At 40.6% G+C, this 26,425-nt stretch overlaps 1 protein-coding gene and 1 long non-coding RNA gene across 2 annotated transcripts in view; one reads left to right on the top strand and one right to left on the bottom strand.

Moving 5' to 3' along the window:
- The window catches only part of LOC117944462, an 8,176-nt gene extending 1,764 nt beyond the window's left edge, over positions 1-6,412 (bottom strand). Inside the window, exons 1-2 of the long non-coding RNA XR_004656582.1 lie at positions 6,401-6,412; positions 5,287-5,289 (exon numbers count right to left, since the gene is read on the bottom strand). This is a non-coding gene — a long non-coding RNA (uncharacterized LOC117944462). The remainder of the gene's footprint in view (positions 1-5,286; positions 5,290-6,400) is intronic.
- The window catches only part of LOC117944449 (GDNF family receptor alpha-2-like), a 62,872-nt gene that overhangs the window by 8,800 nt on the left and 27,647 nt on the right, over positions 1-26,425 (top strand). The window contains exons 3-4 of the mRNA XM_034871268.1: positions 4,920-5,006; positions 22,663-23,041. Coding sequence (XP_034727159.1) covers positions 4,920-5,006; positions 22,663-23,041 — 466 coding nt within the window. The remainder of the gene's footprint in view (positions 1-4,919; positions 5,007-22,662; positions 23,042-26,425) is intronic.

The following is a 26,425-nucleotide window of genomic DNA, read 5'->3' on the forward strand; positions in this document are numbered from 1 at the left end:
GGGGGGTTTAGATTACCCTTTTACAGCAAAGTGAGTTCTCAGGCTCTCTATCAGAGGGGAGAGTGAGTGACGGCCCATTCTGCTCAGTGAATACTGTCATGATTTGGGCATTAAGACTCACTCCTGGCAGGAAGGTTCACCGCGGCGCTGAATGAATGTGCATCACAGAAGTCAACTACCGGGCCGGCGGCTGTCATCACAGCATGGCTACTTCTCCCTCCCTCTCTCGCTCTCTCTCTCTTTCACTCTCTGCATCATTAATTGAAATAGCTGCTGCTTGTTGAAATATGTCAGCCGAGTTCTTCGAAGCATGACTACTGTAGGAGCCAATCACATTTTATATATCTAGATTCATCTTTTGGGTCGTTATCCCTCAGTTATCAATACAGCCGCACTAATCATGTTTATGGTAAATATTTAAGATGCCTGATATTTAAGCTGTTGTCAATTTACGACCTCAAACATTATGGGGATTCCATTGATATTAAATGTAAAATGGTGAGGAGAGTCTGATATATTGGGCTGCTGCCTGTTTTTAATGTTATCTCCAATACGCCGCTATGCCATAAAGATGATTTTTACAGATGCAGGATTTACACCATATTCAACACTGAGTACCTGGCACCAAGTATTATAAAATGCTGATTTAGGTAAGCAAAGTGTGCAACTATTTATATTAACATTCGCATAGCCAAAGGGATGGCTTGAAAATTCAGCACTCATTTCCACAGCTGTGTTTGCCCACCACGCCACACTGGATTGGAATTGTGACTTGAAATATTATTCGCAGATAATCCAATATTCCATTTGTGTGGTTTGGAATTGAGTTTAAAATGTCATATCACTTCAAACGCTGAGCCGTTAACTGAATTTATGCTCCAACTTGTGTTGTGTTGTACCACTTTACCTTATCTTTTCTTTGTTAAAATGAGCACATTATGGGAGGAAGCTGGGAGAAAAGATTAATGCATTTATCTGAATGTAATAAAAATGTGAATGCCCATAGTCCAGCGTAGCTTCTGACACATTTCTATAGAATGCAAGTGTGCTTTAAGAAGTGCTATGTAGAGGAACGTGTTCTGGCTTACCAGATCTCCAATGACAGCTCATTTGCAGTCTTTGGGAACTCTGAAAGCAGAGTCTCGGCCACCTTTTGTTACCAGCTGAGTTTGCGCAATAACCGTCAGGGCTCTGCAGAGGACCTCCGACTGTGCTCCAGGCTTCTCCGGCTGTGCTGAGCTTTCTCTGTGTGTGATTAATATGAGAACAGAAGCAGTGTTATAATATGTTGCCATTACTTAAATACAAAGTATGTAATATGGCTATTTGATTTTTTCCAACATTGTCTGTAGCAAAAAAAAAGGGAACAATATATAATCAACATAAACAAGAACAGAATCAGAATAGGGTACTTTGGAAAAAAAGAAGAAGGTAAAAGACAGTTATTAAAATTGCCTCCCGCCATAAACTGTTTGCATCACCTCAGGAGTTTAGCTTCATTGATAATGCTTGTTAAAAGGGATGAGTGATGGCAGGCGCATAACAGCTTCATAAAACCCCTCATTGCAAAAGAGAGAGACTGTGAATCCACTTAAAGGCAGCATTCCTCTCAGGCTGTAGTGATTGAAAGGCCTGCATGTCTGTCTGAGCTTTGCCGGTCATGCTCCATACAGTCAGAGCAAATGAAGTCAAACGGAGGCTTAATTACAGCGATAAGTTGTTGCCCTGTGGCTAAAAACATCTTATCGCTAAACAGCTGGGAAGAATTCTCTATATTATGAATGCATAATTGGGTCCAGGATGACTGTCAAAGAGCATTTTCCTTTTTTAAGTACAACAAGACTGTGTGTTTTTCTTCTTCAGAGCCTAAGGGTGTGTGTGATTACAGTGTGTTTTGCAATTTTTTGATTCAGCACGGCTTGTAACATCCATGTAAATAAGCTTTTAATATTCATCAAGTACTGTGCCGCTACTGCTGCTGCTGCTGCGGTTTGACATTATTGTCCTATAGGTTCACCACAGTACACATTGTAACGTTCTACTTGTGTAATTAAATGTGCACTGTTTCCATCCCAGCGAAGCCTCTCTGTAAGGAGCTGCTATAACGCGAAGCAACCTCATAACCCGATGTTTTGCTTTTGGCAAAAGATAGAGGATCCTTTATTTCCATGTTGCTCTGTACAGCACAAAGTGTTCTTGGTGCAGTGTGGAGGAAGCATTACACTTTTCTGTGGAATATTTGCCTCGTTTTTTTTTTTTTTTTTAAATTGCGGTCTACTGCCGAGAACAGACATGGAAGGTGGCTGTTTGCCGAGTAAGTGGTAGTCTTGAACTCCTGAAAGGCTTCTGAAGGACTACAGCGTTAGAAGGTAATTGTTGTAATTAAACACACTGAGAGATCTCGAGTCCGGCAGCATCTCCGGTCTCAATGTCTTGGTGGAAAGGGTACACATGAACAAAGATGTGGGTAATGCTGAAATACACAGTTAAATACATTCATGTGCCTATGTATCTGTCAATACGAAAAAATATAAATAAGAAAGACACATGCAGTGCATTCAAAACTTGGAGGATTCAGGCAATCATTTTTGTGTTTCTCCTCTCCTTCGGCCATTTTTCTGTCTTAGTCTGCTTTTTCCTTTTTCTCCTTTGTGTCTCTAGTCTGACTGTCCTCTGCAAGAACGCACGCAAGCACTTCTAACTTTAGTCATCCCTTTTTACTGAGAGCCAGTGGACATATCTTCTTGTGCTTTTGATTTAGTTTTAATGGGTTGAATTTACGAATGTATGACGCTTACTTCAAATATGTTCGAAGGATACATAAATAACTCTGTAACACAAATGAACTGGTAAACAGACACACAACCATGCACGCACACACACGCACACGCACACGCACACACACACACACACACACACACACACACACGCACACACATGCACGCGCGCACACACACCTTTCACAACAGCCTTACTTATTATCGAAGCAGCTACGAGGCAGCATTTTATCGGCATCCTTTTGGAAAGCATCCAAGGAGGACTTTGATAAACAAAATGTACTAAAACTATTGATTGGGTCTACTGATTGGTTGTGTAGGCAGCACTGTTTTGTACCAACAGGTTTCAAATTTTCTCATTTGTAACAGCGGGCCTGCATACCTTCCTCACAACACCCTCGCTGTGTTTCTTTTGGGATCCAAATGCAAAGCTATTACACACTGGAGGCCTTGTCTCAATCACACCGAATGGCTATGAATTTTAAACGTGGGATTAGGGCCTACAGAGAAGCAGGCACAGGGGAGAGACTCAGTCAGTTGAGTGCTAATTTGATTTTAAATTTCTATTCTTTTATTTATTTTTTTCACAAACATCGCCGGCAATTGTCAGCAGGGAAGAAAAAAAACCTCCGGCTGTATCTGCACTACAACATTTTGGTGTGAAAAAGGATATCTTTTGCTGTTTACGCCACACGTCCACACTACTCTGCCGTTTCTGAGCCAGTGAAATGGAGACATTTGGAAACACTGCTGCTTGATAAGCACAATCTGAGACTTTTGGGAACGTTGATGCATGTCAGTTTGGGTCATCGGTTAGGTAGGGTTAAGGCGCTGACACACCAACCCGAATATCGAGCAGTCTGGTTAGGTCGGTGACTTGAGTCTGTTCGGTGTGTTCCGTGCCGTCAACAGTCAGAGGAGCAGTCGGCTTTAATCCAGGCCGATTTGAATCAGCGGGCGGGCAGTCGGACTCAATGACTAATCCTATTGGTGGAGTGCTAGCCCTCGACTAGCGAATCAGAGCACTTATGCACTGACTTACCGAAAATGACGAGCGGGACGAGCATGACGAACGCCTCTCAAAATCTGACAAAAATCTTTCAAACTGACCTTTGGCAATTAGAAAAAACACAGATTCAGCAACTGCATGGCGTATTTCTCACTTAACCCTTGTGTTGTCTTCACGTCCATCATGAAACATTTTTTTCTTACTTTTTCAACGTTGTGGGTGCTTCTTTTGATGTTTTTTCCAAAGTTATTTGAGATTTCTAACGTTTACATTTTTAGCGCTTATTTTGAAACAGGTCAAATTTGACCCAAGGACAACATGAGGGATAAAATGTTTTCAGGAAAACGTTGAGCCGTGAACTACTTTTTTAAAATACGAGATCTTATTCCGAACGAGCCCGCCGTTATTGTCAGCTTTGAAATTCAGGAGAAGCCCGACCAACGTGACGCTTTTCCTTTTTTAATCTTTTGGGCGACAGTACAGGTCAGCGCTGCCGGCTGTTACGGAGACATACAATATTATATGTGTATGCTCAAGTGGTCGATGTTACTTTTTGGACCGACGGGAGCCAAAGGATCAGTCTGACGCAAATAAATCCTTGGTCTTACTTTTCGCCATTTTGTTCTTTCTCTAATGTATTTTTGGTATTTTTTATCTCAGACATCCGTGATTTCCAATCGCAGAGAAAAATCAGACAACCTGCTTCCTGTTTACACCGCCAAGCACATGCCCAGTCTATATAAATGGTCATATGATTTGTGTTAATATAGACAGAGATTACTATACTAGGGCTCCGACGCTTGTGTGGCTGGTGATCCTTTTTGTCTCAAAACACTGCTTAAAAATGAAAATGTAGTAGTGTAGACGTAGCCTCCATTGTTGATCACCTAGTACTGTACTCTTAACTAATCTAATGTAACATTTATATCCAAAACATTCATACAAAGCTGATCTGTTACAGCATTTCCATTAATAAAGAGCTGACTGTTTTTGTGTGTTCTTTTAGGTTGTGGGAGCTGGAATGCACTCCTGTTTCTGTCTTGATTTTTTGGAAAATGCTGAAATGCTCGGCTCCACTGGGAAGATAACGTCTTCCACTTGATAATACATCTTTGTCATCCTCACTGTTCCAGGTGGTGACATGGACGACTCATCCCCGTATGAACCTGTAGCACCAAACCGACACCCCGACGCATTCCGCTTGGCCTCCATCTCTTCAGGTATCACGGGTTTGATCTTTAACACCTGGTTGGTTTGTGAGATGCGATATGGGGGGGGGGGAATATTTACTCCAGAGACGGTAACACAGAGGTTCCTTTGGGATAAATAACAATGTTGTGGTCTAAATAACCTGTGTTGCTCTTTCCTCACTGGCATTCCACCAGTCAACCGTCCTTGGCCTTAAATGAATTGGGTTTTGGAGTAGTGGAATGTAACAAAGTACTTGAGTTCTGTACTCAAGTACAAATTTGAGGTATTTGTACTTTACCTGAGTTCCACTTTCTACTTCTACTCTGCTACATTTCAGAGAGAAATGTTGTACTTTTTACTCCACTACAATCATCTGACAGCTTTAGTTAACAGTTAGTTTACACATTAAGATCAAACGTTTACAGTTCCTAAAATGTGAGGATTTTTCTCCATTGAATTTTTTTAACTTTTAAAACTTTTAACAAATTTTCACACATGATACTTACTGTACATTATTCTACTTAAGTAACAATTTCAATGCAGGACTTTTACTTGTAACAGAGGATCTCTACATTGTGGCAGTACTTTTACTTACAGTGTTATATTAAATATTACATATATATTATGCTTTTTGGCTTTTCCCCTTTCCTTTATTGTGTTAGATTTCTGTTTTGGCATGTTCTAGGTTTACAAAGTAAAAAAGCCCCAAATCTACCCCAAAGGGACTAACCAGGGAACACTGTTCACAAACACAGCTCTATTGAAGTCCTGCCTTTACTTCCGTGATGAACGTACGTCACTTTGTAACACAGGTTATGATGCTCGCCTAGCTGCTAGCCTAGCTGCTAGCCCGCCCTCATACTGACAAGCTAGCATTACTTACCTTGTTACTGCGCAACTCCCAACAAAGATGGAATAGAAGTGAGATGCCTCACTCTGTGGCTAAAACAGAGAGCTCAACACACAGGGGGAAAAGAGGAGCTGCAGCAATGTGCAGTACAACAAACATGTGGTGTTTTTAAAAATGATGTAAACCTGTTCTGATATAACCTCTAAGTAGAATTATGAACCTGAAAATGAGCATCATGTTAGCACTTTAAGTAAAGGAACTGAATACTTCTTCACACACTGCTCTTGTGACATATGGCAATGTTGGTTGTGGGCTTGCGAGGTAAACCACATACTCTTAGTGTATTACCCCACATTTTTTCCCCCAGCTATTGATTCAGCTTTCAGTTTGATTTCCTCTTTGGTTTACTAATTAAACAGCCCAGCACTCAGCAAGGGCGCTAAAGCTTGCCGTCTAATTTACGGGTTATTATGGTCACGGTATAACTAATCAAGGCAGATCTTATTTTAAGACTCAGCTACAATGGTTAATGCAGTGCAGAGAAGCAAGTACGTATAATAGGTGGGATTGGACACAGGGACCATTCTGTCCATTGCAAGAATTACAGGCTACAGTCACTTGGAAATTCAATCGTTTGCTTTCATCCATTTCTGACAGGAATTTCCAGAGGATGTTCTCTTCTATTTTTTTTTTGTGCCAAAAGCAATCTACAAACACTGAAGACAGCACATTTTCTCTTTCTTTTAGCTGATGTATCTTGCTTTGTTTTTTAACTGGGAGGTGCAAGAAAGACACGCTTTTTGTAAAATCCCTTACGCTGGAAATTACCAGTGTATCACTTGTTTTTGAAAATGCACTTGTTTGATATATTAAAAGAAGTAGAGAGTACCAAAATAATTATTAAAAAAAATGCAGACTTTGATTACTTTGGCGTTTGGAGAAATCATGGCAAACTGCCTTCCCTGATTTAAGTGCATATTCATCTAGAAAGCATTCAGGAAAAGCATTCTTCCACCAAGGCTGCACAAATTGTTATTTTAATGATAGAAAATGCTCAGAAGTTGCACCTGGATTTTGATTGAGCAACAATCATAGATTTCTGATTTTTTTAGGTCTTTGTACAGAAAACTTTCAAGTGAGTAAGACTCATGACTACAGCGTTATGGCAAATCCAGTGTATCCTGTTGGTGTTGAGCCACCTATAGGTAAAATGCCATCAAATATTGCAAAAATAATTCAAAATTGATTCAGCCATTCATTTTAAGTTGCCATATGTAACTTTCAGTTTGTGTTGATTCTAGCGTCTGCTTAGGACCACACCTGCTGTCCAGATTGTTGTAACCAACGTCATAAGTTAGATTAATATAGTCCATTTCAGGAAACCCAAGGACGCTTTACACAAGTATAGGGGGACAAGGGAAAAGAAAATAGTATGCCAACACAAAGACGGACTAAAAGGAGTAAAAACGTTGGGGCTAAATGGAAGGGGGGGGGCATTAATTAATGTTGGCTATTGACGTACAACCACATCGCCCAATCTAAAGTTATTAAATGAATGGAATAAACATAATACATAACTGAGGACCAATTCTGGGACGTTTTTGAATCATTTAAAATCCCGTAATTGTCTCCATCTGTTGAAAGTCCGACTGAGATTGACTCCTATTTCGCCGATCGTCTTTCACTTTCCCTTTTTGCTTTCAATTTGTTTAATTTCCTTCTTACTTGTAATGGTCCAACCCCAGTATCAGCCATAACTACAGCAGATAATGTCTAAAATAACATTATAATACTAATAGGCCTGTGTAAAGAAATCTCCTGCTACCTTTTACCTGGCTGATTGAAACAACACAGGTTTTTTCGGGTGTTACACCAAAATCTGTGACCCATCAGAATGGGAGCCATGTAGCACCGTCTACCTGCTGTCAATCATTCTGTGACTTTGTGGGAAACATCAGACCCAGGCAGAGGCATTAATAAAAACTATGTAAAAATAGCGTTCTTAGATCATTTATGATCATCAGATTAAAAGTTGCACAGTTTTTTAACATTTAAAAGTTCCATGTAGTTACTCTAAATGTAGCTGCAGTTGCACCATGTGCTCAAGAAATACGGCCAAATACACTACCGGTCAATTAGACATTTCTATTCCACTCCATTATGGACAAAATACCAGCTGATCTGAGTGGGTTGCTGATCTTTAATGCAGTATCTACATTGCCCATAATCAGCAACCATTCATCCAATGTTCCAAAGGCACATTCTGTTTAGTAATCTGATATCATTTTAAAAAACTAACATTGGAGAACCCTTTTGCAGTTATGTAAGCACATACTGTAATCTGAACTCCAGTCCTGTTTTAAAAAAAGCAATGCAACTGATCTCAGCTTGTATTCTGTCTATATGGAGTGCAATGGAAATTTCTAAGTGTATAAGTATACTGTATTTTAAAACACTTGTGTTATGAACCAAGTTTGGTATTGGTAAATCTGTGTAGGCCGAATTATGCATGGCTAGAATCCAGTTCAGGAGTTAAAAAGTAAAAATGTGGAGTACTTTCTAAATGAGCACAACATTTCAAATTTTATTGATGTATGTTTATTAGTTTTGTTATGCTCTTAACTTTAGCATAGCAGTGTAGGAGTACAGTGCACATATTGAGATACAACAAGGGATTCATTACCGCATACATTTAGCTTTTCGCTGTTCAATTCCCTCCAAGGTGAAATATTGGATTGGCTCTCTAAAATCTGTTTAGCCGCAAGCTTTCCTTATTATTTATCATTTCAGAGGACAGAGTAATTGATTGTGGCGCTGAGAGCAAACCACAGGCAAACGGATAAGTAATTACACACTTGTTTTATGAAAATAATTCTCACTTCGATTGCTAAAACACACAAAAGAATTCCTAATCCTGTCTGTAAATGTTAAACTGCACAGAGACCCGGGGAATACATGATATCTGGTTGGTTGACGAAGACAGGGGAATATACTACTCTACTAGAGGAAAGGTAGGAAATTGAAAAATAATCTCCGCTACTTTAAAAGTTTTTGTCTGGAAAGGTAGATAAGGGACTGAAGTTGTGATAGAAATGAAAAAGAATTATATACGGCTGTATGCACTCATGCTCTGAAGTAGAAATTAAACAGAACATATGGAGACTCGGTTGTTGCATTGCCCCAAGTGAACTATTTCACACACACTTCTCCCCCTAATGGGACTGTGTAGTCCTATCCACTTAGTTTTGCCTGTCTCCAAACTGAGAACGTGCATGCGCTGTACACACACACACACAGACCAAAAGACAAGGAGCCGACTGTCACTATATGAGTAGTCTACATCCTTGACGTTCCCCTTCCGTGATTTTCCGGTGTCGAAGGAAATTCCATGACATGCATGTATGTCCGTTCCCTTCCACTTGGTTGGAAATTGAAGCTCCGGTGGATTTCTGAGGACTATGGTTAACTGCTCCTCAGATCTCTGCAGGATAAATCCAGACATCTAGCTAGGCTATCTGTCCAATCCAAAAGATTTCTGTTTCATGACTTTGTTTTCATGACTTGAGCTTAAGGCTGCCAATGACAATCGCGATTGGTTTAAAGAAATGCCAATAAACCAGAGCATGTTTTTCTCCCCTCCCAGAATGCTGTGTGGATCAGCCAGACCCTCCTCCCCTCCAAAGCGTGTGGATGGTCTTGCAAGGCGAGACTACTAAATAAGTAACTTCAGTCACAATTTGCAATACAATAGCCTTGTGGAGGATGGCTTTGTTTGACTTCCACACAAGGTCAGAATAGTTCCGAATTTTCAATTATTGACTTTGATTTTATTTTAGTTTGTTGTTGAAGGTTTAGTTTTTTTTTTGTTAGAGCCAGGTATAATGTCTCAGAAGTATGTAGCTACTGTACATACAGTATACATACAGAATACATGGTAAGTAAAGAGCCATGTCTCGTTTTGCCCAACCTTCATACACAGCGCTGCAGAGGAGGGTCTGGCTAGTCCACACAGCATTCCGGGATGGGAGAAAAACATGCTCTGGTTTATTAGCATTTCTTAAACCAATTAACTATCAATCACAATGGTGTTGGGTTGCGCTAAGCACCGGACAGAGCCATGGTGCCGCTGCAAAATTTAGCCTTGTGGAACATTCAGAAGTTGTTAGTTGTGTGACAGAAAACTGTCTACTAGACTTACCCTGCAGAGATCTGAGGAGCAGTTGACCATAGTCCTCAGAAATCCATCAAAGCTTAAAATTCCAACACAAAGAAAGCTGAAGTTAACGGACATCTTGCTTTAAAGAGTGATATCCAGGGGAACTTCAGGTGGCAACGGACCAATCCCGGAAGTGGAACGTCATGGCTATGGATTAATCTTTGCGCTTTTTTGTTGTTGCATTTGAGTCTGTAAGGTTGTGTTGCTTTCAATGTTCTTGTAAAATACAGTTCTGCCATCTAGTTTATTCTTTTTGTTGTTTAAAAGAAAATGATGATAGAAGTCATTATAAGATATTGTTATTACATTTTAAATAAAATCATTTATATTTACCCATATGTCCTTAACAACAAATTAACTTTTATTTTTTATTTATTTTTGTTATATTAGATGAAATAATATTTCAGCACTTGTTAATAAGAGGACTGCTATTTTGCACAGTTTATGTAAATAAAGGAATACTTTTTATTCATTTCATTCTGTTAGAAAAAAGTGATAATAACCTTGGAAAGACAGCGATGAATTCTGCTTTCTCTTGTCCTGGCTTCGCTGGGACTGTGCTCCAGCATTAACAGTGTGTCATCAGCACAGTGCTCAGCACAGTCGCATCCAGAGCTGACATCAGTGGGTCTTTTTCCCACTCATCTGTGTGCTCTGATGGCAGTGAGACACAGCTGGGGTCTCTCGGACCACGCCTCTTACCACTAAAGGGTGATGCTGATAGTAGATTAGTTTGAGTTGTGACGAGGTAGACTTGCCTGCAGTGTCACAAAAAAAGGCATATTACCGAGCTGCTGGACGTGGCTGGGTGAAGAAGCCAGTAGGGCAACGTATCGTTCAAAAATATTAAATACCAATTCCAGAATTTTTCCTGCGTGTTTCTACGATCTGTTGAAATTGGTATTGAAATTGGATTTTGAATGACGAGGCAGTTTTTGATACCAAATACTTGAGACGCCATTTGTGTGGTACCTAAAAGTATTGTGTTCGGTTCCCAGTCCGAGAACCCAGCGAGGTTACCATGTTGCAGCATCAGCCCAAAAGATAAAGGGCTTTGGGGTCATGCTCCCATGGGGGGATTACTTTCTCCTTCACAGCAGATAAACAGCGGGGCTCATAAGTTTACATGCCCATACTTAAGTTGACTAATAAGAGGAATAAAAAAATTGTGTTTTGGAAATTGATCTTAATGCCTTAATTAAAAAATTAAGAAAATCCAACCTTTTAAGGACACCCATTTTCTGTGTGAATAAATAATGTATTGTAAATAAATAAATGTTCTTCCTTAAAATACAGGGAGCATAAGTATACACCCCCCTATGGTAAATTCCCACATAGGTGGGCAGATTTTTATCTACAAGGCCAGTTATTTCATGGATCAGGATACTATGCATGCGGATAAAGTTCCATTGGCCTTTGGAATTAAAATAGCCCCCCCCCACATCATCACATACCCTTCACCATACATAGAGATTGGCATGGGATGCTTTTCATAAAATCATCTCTCAATGCAAATCAAACCAGCTGTTAGTCTAACTGGAATAAAATAATTTACTCAATTAAAGCAGATTTCTTTAAAAACCCTAATAGATTTGGGGCTTTTGAAAAACCCCTGAACTTTCAGACCCTCTTAGTGTCTTTATTTCTAAAAAAGCGATTGTAATTTTAATTCATTCCCCGGCGTGCTGCTCAGAGCAATCAGAGTCCACGGTGCTTCAGCCAACAGCACGGGGTCTCTCTGCCTCTTCTGTTTGGCCGTGATCAGCAGGCACACAGCAGACTCTCTGAAAAATACATTGGCTATTATTGTTTTTTGTCATGACTAATTTTTTAATGACTCTGCAAAATCTGTTTTAGAGAAGTACAATTTTGGGTGCATTATTTGTGTCCCTCCCAATAGTAGTTCTTTTCCCAGTTGTTTAATGAAATGTACACCCATAGTTCTCATGTTCCGAGACACAGGACATGTTGTCTTCCAAAGAGAAGGCCTATGAGCACAGCACGTTTTTGTATGGCTACTCAGGCTACATTTACATTGCTACATTTTGGTTTTCAAGCAGAGTTTTGAGTCAAAAGCGATCTTGTGCAATTTATTTTAGCTCCAAGACAATAACTAATCTCCATTTAAACTCACACGCCCAAACGGTATATCTCAACAACATTCTCGTATACTGGGCATAGGCATGCCATAGGCATCTCTGCTCTGCCCGTTGCTGGTAGTTGCCATGGTAACGTTAGTAGCTTGGTCTTGGCGAACGATACGTCATGACCGTGTGTGTCATTGGCATCAATGTTGCTAAAGGTCTCCGTTTGCTTCCATTGAGACACAACCTCAGAGAGTCCAAACCAAAACGGGGTCAGAAGTGTTTACAGATTCCTCCGTTTAAAGGCCCTGAAGCGCCAGACCAGTGTGGAGGCGAGGTATAAATGTACCAAAAGATGACAAAAGATGAAAACCAAAATGGAGCAATTTACACTACCGGTCAAAAGTTTGGGGTCACTTAGAAGTTTCCATTGCACTCCATCAGAAACAGAATACCAGCTGAGATCAGTTGCATTGTTTTTTTTAACCAGGGCAGCAGTTCAGATTACATTATGTGCTTACATAATTGCAAAAGGGTTCTCCAATGTTTTCTCAGTTAGTTTTTTAAAATGATATCAGATTACTAAACAGAATGTGCCTTTGGAACATCAGATGATAATGGGCAATGTAGATATTGCATTAAAGATCAGCCACCCACTCAGATCAGCTGGTATTCTGTCTATAATGGAGTGGTATGGAAATATTTAAGTGACTCCAAACTTTTGACCGGATTGTTAATGCAGCCTCAGTTTTTCCTGATGCCTTTCCATATTACTGTTTTTAAATGGACACACAGCACAGCTATGCTTTCGCTTTCAGCAGGACAAAGAACTTGTTCCACATCCGATTCAAGAATAGCAATGTCTGTTGGATTTTTCAACCTTTTGGCCCACTGTCACAAGGCGTCGCCCACCTGTCTACATTCTGCTTAAGTAGATTGGTTGCTGTCGGCTGCTGCTCACTCCTGTGACCTGTGACTGTTGGTCACTATGTCACACTGTCAGTGTCAGGGCACAGGGCATGGTTATCTGATAGATGATGGAGAGGATAGATGGAAAAAGAGCAGAGGTTATACAGGGAAGCAAACATGTGAATAGGACAATACTGAAAGCAAACTGGAAGCTGGTTACCAGCCAGTGGCAATGCTGTGAAAGACACCAGTGTTCTCCTTTGGGAGCTCTGTTGACAGCTCCAGTGCACACAATATAGTTCCTCACCACTCAAGGTTTCCGCCTAAAAAGAAGTTTTTCCTCACCACTGTCTCACCAAATGCTTGCTCATGGGAAATTGTTGTGTCTTTGTAAATTATTGTGGGTGGTCTAGACCTACTCCATCTTTAAAGTGTCTTGAGAAAACTCTTGTTATGATTTGATACTATGAATAAATTAAATTGAATGTAGTCACCACTCACAACTAGTAACACTAAGCCTCTGTGTCAAGATGATGATAGCTATGTGTTGCAAACCTATGGCTGTCATGGCTTTGTTGCAAGTCACCCTTGTAATTAACCCCGTAAACAGAAATTACCATCTCAGGATTTACTGTGTAGAAACACACACACACACACAGAAAGAGATCATGCAAAAAATGACTTAATCGTCAACATTTCATTCAGAGCCATCTGATCCCAGGAACAACCAACAACGTGCCAACTCTGCTCCGCAGAAACACAGACCGCAATGTGTGTGGAACCTTAGACAGCAGAAAAGAAGAGATTCATATGTATAAAATATGACTTTGAGCCATTGTGGAGATTATTTAAGTGAGAGGGAGATTTTTTAGTGTCTGAGCCGTAGATAGATAAATAGATAGATAGATAACTTTATTGTCATTACACATGTACAAGTACAAGGCAACGAAATACCGTTCGGAGCATGCCTCCAAGACAATGAATGTAATGTAGCAAATATATAAAATAATATATAATATAATATGTTTCTGCTACGTACAGCTCAGTACGATCTTGATTTATTTGTTATTTTGTTACCTTACTTCTGCCCAGAGTTGCCCTTTGTAACATTTGTATTAACTTATCTAGAGTAGGTATTTTTCTCTGGGTATTTAAGCTTGCAACAGGTCAAGTCCAGAGCATCTTGATTGTATCAGCCAATCATGTAACACAGATTGGATTTTTTTTCTCTCCAGTTATAGCCGTAATCCTGTCAAAGGAGAGACACAAACATGTTTTTTAGCCTGCTCCTAAAAGTTCACAAAAGTAATACCATGGATGGATTAGCTGTCCAGACCAAACCAAAACTCCATTTGTACCCATACGTCTTCACTTGACATTGAGGGACACTTAACAGTAACTGTATGTTCTTCAGTTCAAAACTTTAAGCACATTTACCAGGGGTGCGTTTAGTTTTACACTTTACTTTTGGTAACTTGAAAAATTTCCATTATCAAATGATAGGGAGTGCCCAAAGGAAATGTATTGATAATCACGTCTCTACCCGAAACCCCTTTAGTTGCTGTAAGAATTGAGTGGAATAAGTTATATTAATGCATATTTTCTCTGTTCTAATCAAATTTCACTCAACACAAGTGGGAATCTAACAAAATCAAACAAAAAAGATCAAGCATGGAGATGCTACAGGAAGGTTTGTCTGGTTAGGAGTCCCGCACCTGCCTGCGACAGACATCTTCTCGCCCCACCAAGTCAGGGGAGTTCAGAAAAGGAATACCATTTGATGCCTGATGTGGTTTGAGGTTTTTCTTTATGTATGCAGAAAGCAAGAAAGGGACGCAACTTATTTTCTGTGTTAATCTATAGGCTTGTTTCGTCAAGGGAGGTCTTTAAACTGCAAGGTTCAAAAACAGCTTCCTCCCCACTGCTGTCAGACTATTACAATAAAACCCACTAAAATCACACAATCAATCTGAATACTATTTATGTACATAAATATCTGGTTAAATGCACCTTATTCTCAACTGCACTGATTTAAAAATGGATATCTGTACTTCCAACTACGTAAATCTAGATATTAATATTCTTCTGGTTTTTTAGACGTTGTAACGTAGATAGATAGATAGATAGATAGATAGATAGATACACAGATAGATAGATATTTATTGATCCCAATAAAATGGAAAAATATAGTGCAGCAAAATCAGTCACACAGCACAGAATATAAATATTAATGTAGTACTAGGATACAATATACATACATACAATATACATGAAATAATAATAGGATAAAATACAAGATCAATTATTTAAATATATACAAGTAGGTAATACAAAACGTGCAACTGCTTAAATAAATAACATATATTTATATTTAGCACTTTACATGCTCTGCACACCCACATAAGCATGTTTTTTTGTTGATAGCTAATATCTCGATTCTCGACTGTCTTTTTAATTGTGTCTGTGCTGTATTTTTTAAGCTGTCAACTTTGCACGTCATTTCGCACTGCAGTGTACTGTGCTGTGACAATAAAGAAATCTTGAATCTTAAACTGTCAAATCAAAAATATTCAGCTTATCAGGATGGAAAATGAAAAAAAGCTGCAAATCTTAACTTTATTTAAAAAAAATTTAAAAATCTATTCTTTTGCCTGCATGCAGACCACTCACCTCTAGGGAGCTTTGGCTCGTTTCACTGAGCTACAGATGCGTTGCATAACCGTTGTTTTCTTGGTTTCAAGGCAGAGTTGCTGTGCGAGTCAATAGCCGTCTTCTCAAATCAATAAGACATCATGTATGGAGGATGTTTGGCAGAGAACCTTTCCACCACAAGGCACCAGGACCCTTATCAAAGCCTAAATGAATTGCGTATTGCATACAGCATGCAAAGATATCATTAACTGTAATTGTCAGTATGCTTCACGTGAAATGTGTTCTGTTCTCTTGACTCAACGCTGAGCTAATTAACTTATTAGGAGCGAGAGGGCAGCGTAGAAGTCTGCATTCAGGGGTCCCTCCAGGAATTAAGTTTAACATCCCGTAGTAAGACCTTCTAACTCTCAGCACTAAGCCCCTCACCTCTCAGCTCAGTGTGTCTACCATCCAATTAAATCTAAAAAGCTGGGAAAAAAGGACCAGCGCGACCACAGTTCTCATAACAATTAATATTACTTAAGCAAACACTAAGATCTTTGTGTGCATGCAAACTGTTGCACACAGTTTTTTTTTTTTGGGGGGGGGGGGGATTCTTAAGAGTATTGGTTGTTTGTGCAAGATTTTTTGTGTGTATTCTTGTGATAGTGCCTGTGTATATTTCTATTATTTTGTTCATATGCTTCATTTGCTAATCAGTTCTCCCTTGGTCCAGCCCTGGTCTCTCTGGGGGTCAGTAATCAAAGAACTTGTGTTATAGTCAGCGGTTTTCTAACCAGTTTGAATTAACAACAGTGAATAATCCACAGAAGAACATGTTTTTTGTTTCAGTTTGTTAGTAGTTTTAGTTATGCTCTACTTGCATGGTGGTAATGAACAAGGATGCAGATTATTGATATTGTGTAGTTTCAGCAGACACACACATCCTGTTATGATTATTGCCAGTGACGTTTGAAGGAGCTAAACAGCCTGCATATTAACACCGAGGGGGGCACTGAGGACGCTCAAGCTTTGAATTTCACCAGAAGAAGCTTAACTTGAAGGCAGATGCTCATAAACAGCTCTAGTATTTAGAAGTGTGTTTACAATGATTTAAAATTCCTTTGGACACCCTTCTTCCACCTACACACACACACACACACACAAACACACACACACACTTATTAACAAGTATTTATTTTTCTCTCTGGACACCCCTCTTCCAACTACCTGCACGTACGCTCACACACACGCACGCACGCACGCACATACGCTCTCACACACACACACACACACACACACACACACACACACACCTACCTTTTAACAAGTATTTATTTTTCTCTTCCATCTACAAACATCTGCATGCATGCAGACACACACACACATACACACACTAACACACTCTTATTCTCACATACAAATATTTATTCTTCTCTCTTCTCTTTCATCTCCCCTCTCTCTCTCTCTCTCTCTCTCTCTCTCTCTATCTCTCTCTCTCTCTCTCTCTCTCTCTCTCTCTCTCTTTCTCTCTCTCTTAACTGCATGCTTGTTCACTTTGCAGCAAATAATTTCTTGCTCTGAGGTAAAGTTCAGTTGATCCCGGAGAACAGAAGACTCCGTAAACTCCTCCGGTCTAACTCTGATGACGTCTATACGTCGAACTTGCTGAGGCTTGGAAGATGATTTTGTAAAATCTACTGCACCCTCTTCCTCCCTCCGGAAACCCTACAGCGACACACAGTACAGAGCTAATGACTGATGAGCCCTTTGACACGGAAATGCTTGACATGCTCCTCAGGGTCCGGACTAAAGACTTCCCTAACAAGCTCTCGTATGCTCACCCAGGGCCATATTAAATCCAAACTTTGGCACCTTTCCTAATTACTGAGAACATACCCGGAGCCAAGAGCCTCTTCCTAACCTGGGCTGAACTCCGCTCTGCAGCGCAGCGTCCCCTGAGTACGGGATGATATATGAAATGCAGAATTCAAATTAGGCTGACAGAGAGCAATTACAGGGGAAAGAAGATCCCTTACTCTTTGGGGGGAGAAAAAGCATCAAAATCCAGATACAGTGTACGTGAACCTTTATCCACTTCCTCTCATTCATCCATGCTCCACCTCACTTTCTTGTTGTTATCTCTCTTTCTCTTTTCTCACTGGAACACAGGTCTTACTGTATATAAACTTCTGTTTCTCACCGTCTGTCTCCCTATAGGTGTCTCCTATCTCACATTTTACCTCTCTGCTTCTTTTTCACCTCTTTCTCTTTATTCCTTTCCCTCTCTTTTTTTCTCTCTCCCGTGTGTGTTATATGTGAGAAAAGAATAGATGGTTATTTCCACTATTTTGCCTTCAGTTGGGTAATTTATGACACCCATCGAGTACAGAGCCCTATTAAAAAGCCTTTTTACAGACAAATGACAAATGCAATGGCGATGCTTTAACTATTGTTGGCATTAACTTAACAGTTATGAGATCGCAGTTTCCTGAGGCATGCGAGACAGTTTTGTGTATAAAATAAAAACAAAAAATTGTATCCCCCAAATGAATACGTCACATTGTGCTCCACGCAAATGTAAAACATTCATATTAGTTTATTCTGCAGCCAACAGGTGCCAAGATTTAATCAAAAAAACATTATTTATGACTTGTCTTGCAATTTTCAACACTGATGTGCTGCTTTGTTTATTACATCCATTTATCAATCATTGCAGCGATCTGTTGATTTATTCAGTCAGTGCCTCCCTTGCTTATTAATGTATAGTACGTCCCAGCAAGGTAAGGACATAGATATGTGCAAACTGTTGTGATGCTGTAAGCTGCTGATTGTACTGCTGATGCGCTGGGCTAATTATTCTGAGCAAGAGTCGCACATCTTTGGTGAATTAGGCAAGATTAATTGAAAGCTCTCCAGCATGTCTCTGTAAGTGGCTGTCCAATCTGCTAGTCTGCAAGCTCTCATTTCATCTCTCTATCCGTCATGATCAGCTGCTGCAATCAACTGCTCAAGTCTCCTCTCCCCTCTTAAAGCTTTTTCCATTTTTAAATGTCTCGTCATTAGCTTATCAACCCTTTTCTCCTCATATGTTTGCTGGAAAAAAGCGTCATTGTAATGCACTTGGAAAATCAATTATAACTCTGTAACACAATACTGCACCTTCCCCCTCCCATCTCCACTTCTTCGCTTCCTTCCTCTTCTCCACCCTCTCTTGCCATCATCCTGTTTGTCTGTAAGCACGTCAAAGCCATCAAGTGGGCTTTGTGTCTTATGTTGCGCCCCAGGACATCTTTTTGGGTTACGGACCAAATTCAATCTCAGCTCCCCAATCAGAGGTAGTAAAAACCCGCCCGTTGCAGCCTCAGAAGCAGCTTCAGCCCCGCTTGGTCAGATAAATCTGAGTAGTTCTTCTTTTTCCTATTTTCTTTCATCCTGGACCCCCCCAGTGCCCCACATTAGAGCCTACAGATGGCCAGTGGAGATTTAGGAGCTGCAATCCATCAATGTTATGCAGCCTGAACCACTGGACACCCGCCCCGCTAACTTCAACTCCAGCTGGACCGTACTGCCCCCCTTCAAGCCCGCTTCAGCAAAACTTGGCCCACTTTCGTAAAATGTTGGCCCTGTTGCGGCCTCTTCATGCCCAGTGCCAAAGTCCGCTTTCCATTCTCATAGTAATCACAGATGAACCAAGCTGCTCCCCCTGGGCAAGGTCGACTAATTGTCTCACATCCTGCCTTTAAAGGTCCCCGTGTTGCAAAGCGTCATGTGTCCATGTCTTTTTTTATTATAAAGCAGGTCAAGGTGTCATATAAATACAGTGAAAGTATCAAAATGCTCAACCCACAGAGAAATGCACACAGCCTGTATTCAGAAACTGTTCCTTTTCAGAAGCCCTCAGGACTTCCACACGGTTTTGATAGGGAGAAAGTGCTGCCACAGTGTCGGTACAGTCATTCCCGGCTGCAATGGCAGCAAATAAATGTGACATTATTATGTTGATTATTGGCATAAGTAAATGTCATGAGGGCAAAAGCGTCTGGACTTTCTTTGAAAAAATGTATGCATTTTGTCAACTTTATAAGTTATAATGATTCTTTCTTCACAGTGTGACTCCCAAAACATATGAAAAGGGTTTTTAAAGATATCAGTACATATCTGTGAGATTCATGTTCCGTTCAGGTCCTACAACCATTTTAACATTCAAGTGACCTCACTGCAACCCAAATATATAATAACCCAGTGTGTTCTGAAAATAATGATGTTCATATCTTGACTGTAGACAACAGGGTTGATGTTTTACAAGCTTTTTTATAAAATAAATCCAGACGGACAATGAACTGTATACATGGCCTTAGGTTTCAGAGGGTTAAAGCATGTAAACACATTCTAGCAAAACCCCAAAATATGAACCCAAAATGAGCATGATGTGCAACCTTTAAAGGTCTAACATCGTGCCTGATACTACCATACCAGGTTAGACTCTGTTGAATAAGGGAACCTGAGATGTGATCGAAGCCCAATTCCGTCTTCCTTTAGTCCCTTACACAAACATGACTGAGTTAGCTACCATGCCAGACATCTGCTGTAGATCATTTATCCGCTCCCCACGGAGAGTGCAAGGGTAAACAAGTTTCAATAGAGGATACAATGATGTCTTATTCCAATAAGAGTCATAAAAGCTAATACTCACAGGTCTCCCCGGTGGCCTGCAAAAAACAACTGAAAAAGGCAGCACTATTTTGCACGCCTACGTGTGTTGAACTCAGACACGTCTCTTAGCACCCTGCCTGTTAATCAGAGCGCCAACATTCAGCCTTGATACATCCAAATGAAAGCCCTGGTTAACAGGAAGCTAGTTTCAGTGTGCTGTTCCCAAGTACCAATATTCTACTCCTCCTAGTCTTCAGTGGCAGTGAATTTCGTTTTATCTGACATGATTAGAAACTGCACAACCCCCCTCCCTCCCGTTGTGTTGAGATGTGTTGTATGCATCCCCTATTTCTAGGATTGATAATGTGAGATGCACAGCATCTCTGGCACACCCCTCTAAAACAAATGGTCTTCTTCCCGCTCTGGGCTGTCTGATAGACACAGAGGGAGATTGGTTCTGTTGAATAAGAGATGAATCTCTCTGGGTGTCACCATGCCGTTACGACCTCTGAAATATCATTATCTACAGGGGAGGGAGGTTAACTTCTCTAATATAGCCTGAATACAAGAGAGGGGTGCCACAAGTGAACATGATCCTGCTTTATGACCAGTATATATTTTTTTATTTTTTTAACTGCTACTGTGGTATATCCAGTACCTCAGAACACCCAGACACACCTTATGACTTAACTGTGTCTTAACAAATATGATGTGCAGCCTGATGGGTATTTGCAGTGTTTCAGTTTGGGATTACACTGAAAAGAAATAATCTTGTACTAGAACCAGCCAATAGGTGGATTAAACAGCATGCTGTGTGTTACAGCGACACATTCTCACTCAAAACACACTAAAAGAACGCTTTGTCAGGTGACCGCGTTAGTTACTGACGCAAAAAGTTGACTTTACATTGGCGTCATTTTTTCAGCACTCTTTCCAGACTCTTAGCGTCACTATTTGACGCTCTGGGTCGGGGCACTTTTGGAGTGTATTTCCACGTGCTCGGGAACACCACTTAGAGTTAGGGAAAGATCAATTTTCCAATAAGTGCGCCATACGTGCCATACTACGCCTACGGGAGCTTCTCAGAAGTGAAGCGTCTTGCCCGCCCGACTCACAGATTTTATTATCTCTACAAGTACTTTGCAGATTAATCACATGTTAATTAAGCTCCTCTTTCAACTCCAAGCACTCCTGCAATTACATTTCTCTTCTCATTTCTGGCATTGTCCTTATAACAAGAGTTTGTAATGTCTGTTATGTTTTCCCACCTCCAAGATTAATCTCTCGATTGCTCGTGGGGGTTGTGGTGCCTCTGGAACGCAGTGCAGAGACCCGTGGTGGAAAACAGGGGTAACTGACATGCGGAACAAGAACGTTAGATTTGGAAAAAGATCGTGGCTGGGGTTGGAAAAAGTACGTTTAAGTGACACAGAGGACAAAAACAACACAAACCCTGATCTCCTGGGGAAAGTCCTGTTTTGCTTTCCTCCATATGTGGATTTTCGGTCTTACATAGCCTACTACTCCCTCCTAATACCACGCCATCTTACACATCTGCAGTGAGAGTCACAAGTCTTTGCCAAGTCCTTGAGCTTAGCATGTTTTGGACAGATGTTACTGTTGTCAGTGTTTTTTTCATGTTGTCTATGTGACTAAATCATTAAGTGTTCTTGTATATATTTTACCAAGGACTTCCGTTTTGCTTTACATTAGTTCCATTAAACTACTTAAAACATATTGTTTCATCTGGCTTTACTTCCCTCAAATAAGAAAAAAAACGTATATATGTATAAAATCGAGGTCATTCGCAATGACAACTCAATAATGTAGTCATATTATTGTTATCACACATCATAGTATAACCTAGAAATTAATCATTTATTAACATCCAAATTGGAGTCATCACTTAAGTCATTCATATTTCACTCAAGGTCTGAAACACACTGAATCGATAATTCAGTAAGAGTGGATGTGGACTTGCTGCAGGCATCCCTCCAGTAGCTTACTGGTGGATGATACTGAAGAGTCTCCTTCAGCGTTTAAGTCCCACATTTGCAATGAACTCCCAGACGGTTTGAGGCATATTTGTTGATCGTTCTTTGCAGCTGAACCGACTCTTAACTGTATCAGATTGATGATGTTGAGTAAGAGATTCAACGGACAGATTGTCATCCTTCTGTTTTGATTGTCCTTGATCCAGGTTGTTTGCTGAAAAACACAATAGCATTATAAATTCCCACCCATTTATCCCTCTTTGGAAATGCATGTTTGACATTTGTTTTTCCCCTTTCGTTCGTTAAAGACATTGAGATTTCTGTCTTCTCTGTATCCGATGTCAGGGATGCTCACCGTGGCCCCAAAAGGTTTCCAATGCCTCGACGCAGAGAAAGACTGCAACCCCTGTCTTGATGCGGCCAAAGCCTGCAACCTCAACAACAGCTGTAAGAGGCAACGCTCCGCCTACATCGCTACCTGCAGCAAGGAGGACCCCAACAAGGGTGAAACGTGCAGCAAGAAGCGCTGCCACAAAGCGCTGAGGTTGTTCCTGGACCGCGTGTCCCCTGAGTTCAGCCACCGGCTGCTCTTCTGCCCCTGCCAGAGTGTGGGATGCGCCGAACGACGCAGGCAGACAATCGTGCCTGATTGCTCCTATAAAGATAAGGAGAAACCCAACTGTCTGGAGCTATGGAGGGTCTGCCGCCAGGACTCTCTCTGCAGGTGAGAAGAAGGGAAATAGTGGGGGGTACAGTGTGCAGTCCGAGGACTGCCATGGCAGACGTTCTGTATTTGTTAGTAAGTGCATTTTGTTTCGCTAGTTCAATGGCCAGATTTTAGTGCTGTGTTTGAGAGGAGCTACAGCCACAAACATCTGAAGATTCGTTTACAACCTCTTATAATTATGGGAAATGAGAAAAAGAAAATGAATTTGTGCATCAGAGAGAGAGAGAGAGAGAGGGAGAGAGAGAGTTCCTGTTTGACGCCTATTCCCTCCCTCCCATGGCATCTTAAAGTTGTATATTTCTCTGCTATAACTTTGCCAGTGAAGTAATTAGACTTTTCGGGGGGGGAGCTGTGGCTATTAGACGTGAAATAAAGATGTGAGGCTAAGTTGAAGGGACAACACTCAATTAAGCTGCACAAAACATTAGTGGATCACGTTGGCTCCATGGGGCCTCTATTGGATTCAAGCGGCCGTATTCAATTCACACCTACCCAGCCGTGACATGTTTCCTTGTGTTAGTGCTGCTGGGAGCAGGAGAAACACAGCAGTTGTACTATCAGCCAAATCAGCTGTCAAGATCCCCCCCCCCCCCGGACTATGTACTGTGTCCAGCCATCAATAGGCACACATCCATGCTCTGCGTTCATCAGTCTAATAGCATAAAGAATGTAAGACATTTTAATAATTCTAAGCATTTAAAAGCTAATTTGTGAGCCTAATGGAGTTCAACCAAGTGTTAGACCCTTGAACGCTCCCTACTAAAAATAATATAATGATGTGTGAATTATGAGAAGAGGAAAACTTTTGGCTACTTTTTCATGTCGAGAGTGTGACAGATGATTAGTCAGCTGATACAGCTCAGTGACAATCAGTGGCACACTTTGTGGGTTTTATACTCCAAGTAGCCGTCCAACCTCAGTAGTCATGGGAGATGATAGCACCTTGCCTGGTTCATTAGTTGCAGTAATTGCCTGAAAATTAGACCGGTCTATTCCTTCAGAAAAGTACTTAAAATTAATGTCAATGTTTACATTAATGTGACAGGTTTGGAATTAGTTTGTTTAGGTTTGTGTGGCACAAAATGCTTTGCAATTGACTTTGAAACAGTTTATCAGCTCATTTTTTGAGCGCTAAAATGAGTAATATATTCGATTACTTGTAATATATGCTTAACAGTCCTAAAAGAGCACTAGAATCGAAGTGTGAAAACCTTTCATGTTACTTTCGTATGAATCTTTGTTTTGCTCTCTACTGAATAACAATGCCAGAATCATTTTGTTTCTGTGAGAAGTAGGAATGATTTACAGTCACATGAACTTCAAACTAATCTTGCTACCTATGCACAACAACTCTATGTTGGTCACATTTATCACGTTTCTATAGAGTTTAACAGCCTTCGAGGCTCAGCTTTAATGGAGAAAACTCAATTCCTCTCCACCAACACTAAATCCAACTACCGTGCTGCTAAAGTAGAGTACTCGATGGCCTCCTCCCCCGATTTACGATTGTCTTGATAATTACCTGCTTGCCTGCATTGTGTAATCTGTTTTCAGGCTGAGTTGCTATCCTTGACCTCAGGGCCCTCCGGTGCCTGCTGTTCACCTGCTTATTGAGAAAGATGAAATAGAACGTTAAAGCTCATTATCTGTGGCTGGGTAATGCCCCGCTGAGGTCAACAGCTCGATCAGCGCTCACACACTCATACAGGGCAGACACACGCTGACCAACAACCATTCGGCAGTCACACACACAAACCCACACACTCGAACACAACCACTTTAAGCTTGAACGTGACTCTATTAATCTGCCGTTTGGGCTGGCCCATTCTCATGCTGTGAATAAGTGCTGCCATGCATGAGAATGTCACTACGATTCAATTAAATGGAGATGTCATTGGTCAGTGTTGGGCTGACAATGTTCTCTGATTGGTGATTTTTATCCTGCCTTGAGGTGTCCACAAGGACCGCCCGCCGGCCTGTGAGATATTCCTAAAGTGTCCTCTATCTGTCCCCATGTCCTCTATCTGTTACATGATGTCAGGCATCCTCGCAGGACAGTTCTATTTCCTGGAAGACCTTATAAACATCCTATCTGATAATTCATCAAATATCTCCCTAACCCAGTGATTCCCATCCAAGGGTAGTTCTGCAGTTGCCAGGGAAGAATTGGATGGTAGCTCAAATATTTTCAAAAAAAGATATTATGATTTTAATTAAAAGAGTATATCCACATGTTAACATGAACTCAACTGTAAAACCTGAACACTACGTGTTGCAGTGATATAAGAGGGTGTGAAAACTAGTCGGCCAAAAGCCAATAGCCAAAGTAATGACTAAACCATTTAACCCTCATGTTGTCCTTGGGTCAAATTGACACATTTTCATAAAAAAAAAGGTCATGGTTGACGGGAAGACAATTCAGGGGTTAAAAGATTAACTGCTAACCCTCTGAGGACAAAAGACCCAGCGGCAGGTCCAAACGATGTTTGACAAAACTCCTACTCAAAAAGCAATATTACAAAGTTTCATCTCTGACATTTATTTACTTTTTAAAAATATATAACTCAAGACTTTAGTAAAGTCATTTCAAGCGCCGAAACAATTTGTACAACACGTCATAATTTAAGGTTTGTTTTCTAAATAGATTTAGGGACTTTAAAAAAAACGTTAGTGTCAGCTTTAGGGCCAAATTACCGCATTGCTTTAGGAAAAATTTGAGCGTCACTGTACGGAAAGCTTAGTTTCTAACATTTTGATATGAAATCATAGACTGTTCATATTAAGGGACAGATCATGTGTGACGTCATCCATTGGTTTGTGGAGATCTGCTATGAGTCGTTGAGTTTGCCGTTACGGGGGCAGCCATCTTGGTTGCGGATGTGACGGTTTTAGACGAGAGGGAGGAGTGAGGGAGGAGCCACGTTACGTTACACAATTTCACCGGCAACCACATCATAGCCACGCCCTAAAACACCCCTTGCTTTATCGCCTATTTTACAATCAACAAGACCATAATTCAGAACATTATCATCATTCTGTGTCGCAGAAGACTTAAAACTAACGATTGAGAGCATAAATATTATGAAAATGTTGACTGAGGTAATAAATCAAGTGAGAAGTGGTTCACGGCTTGGTTCACGTTCTCACAGACTTCTACTTCCACATTTGCAGCACTTTGCCAAACCGGATGCTTTGTCCATTAATATTTACAGTCTATATATGAAACACATTGGGATCACTTCTATGCAAATACTTTAAAAAGGTAAATTTAAGAAAACGTGTGAAAATGTCCATAGACTTTAGAGGGTAAGAAGAGGGTAAGCTAAAAGCATCGTTGATGGATAAATGGTTTAGATACCCAGCCTAACTCCAAGTAGTAGT

The sequence above is a fragment of the Etheostoma cragini genome, chromosome 5 (assembly GCF_013103735.1).
Source record: "Etheostoma cragini isolate CJK2018 chromosome 5, CSU_Ecrag_1.0, whole genome shotgun sequence".
Taxonomy (NCBI): domain Eukaryota; kingdom Metazoa; phylum Chordata; class Actinopteri; order Perciformes; family Percidae; genus Etheostoma; species Etheostoma cragini.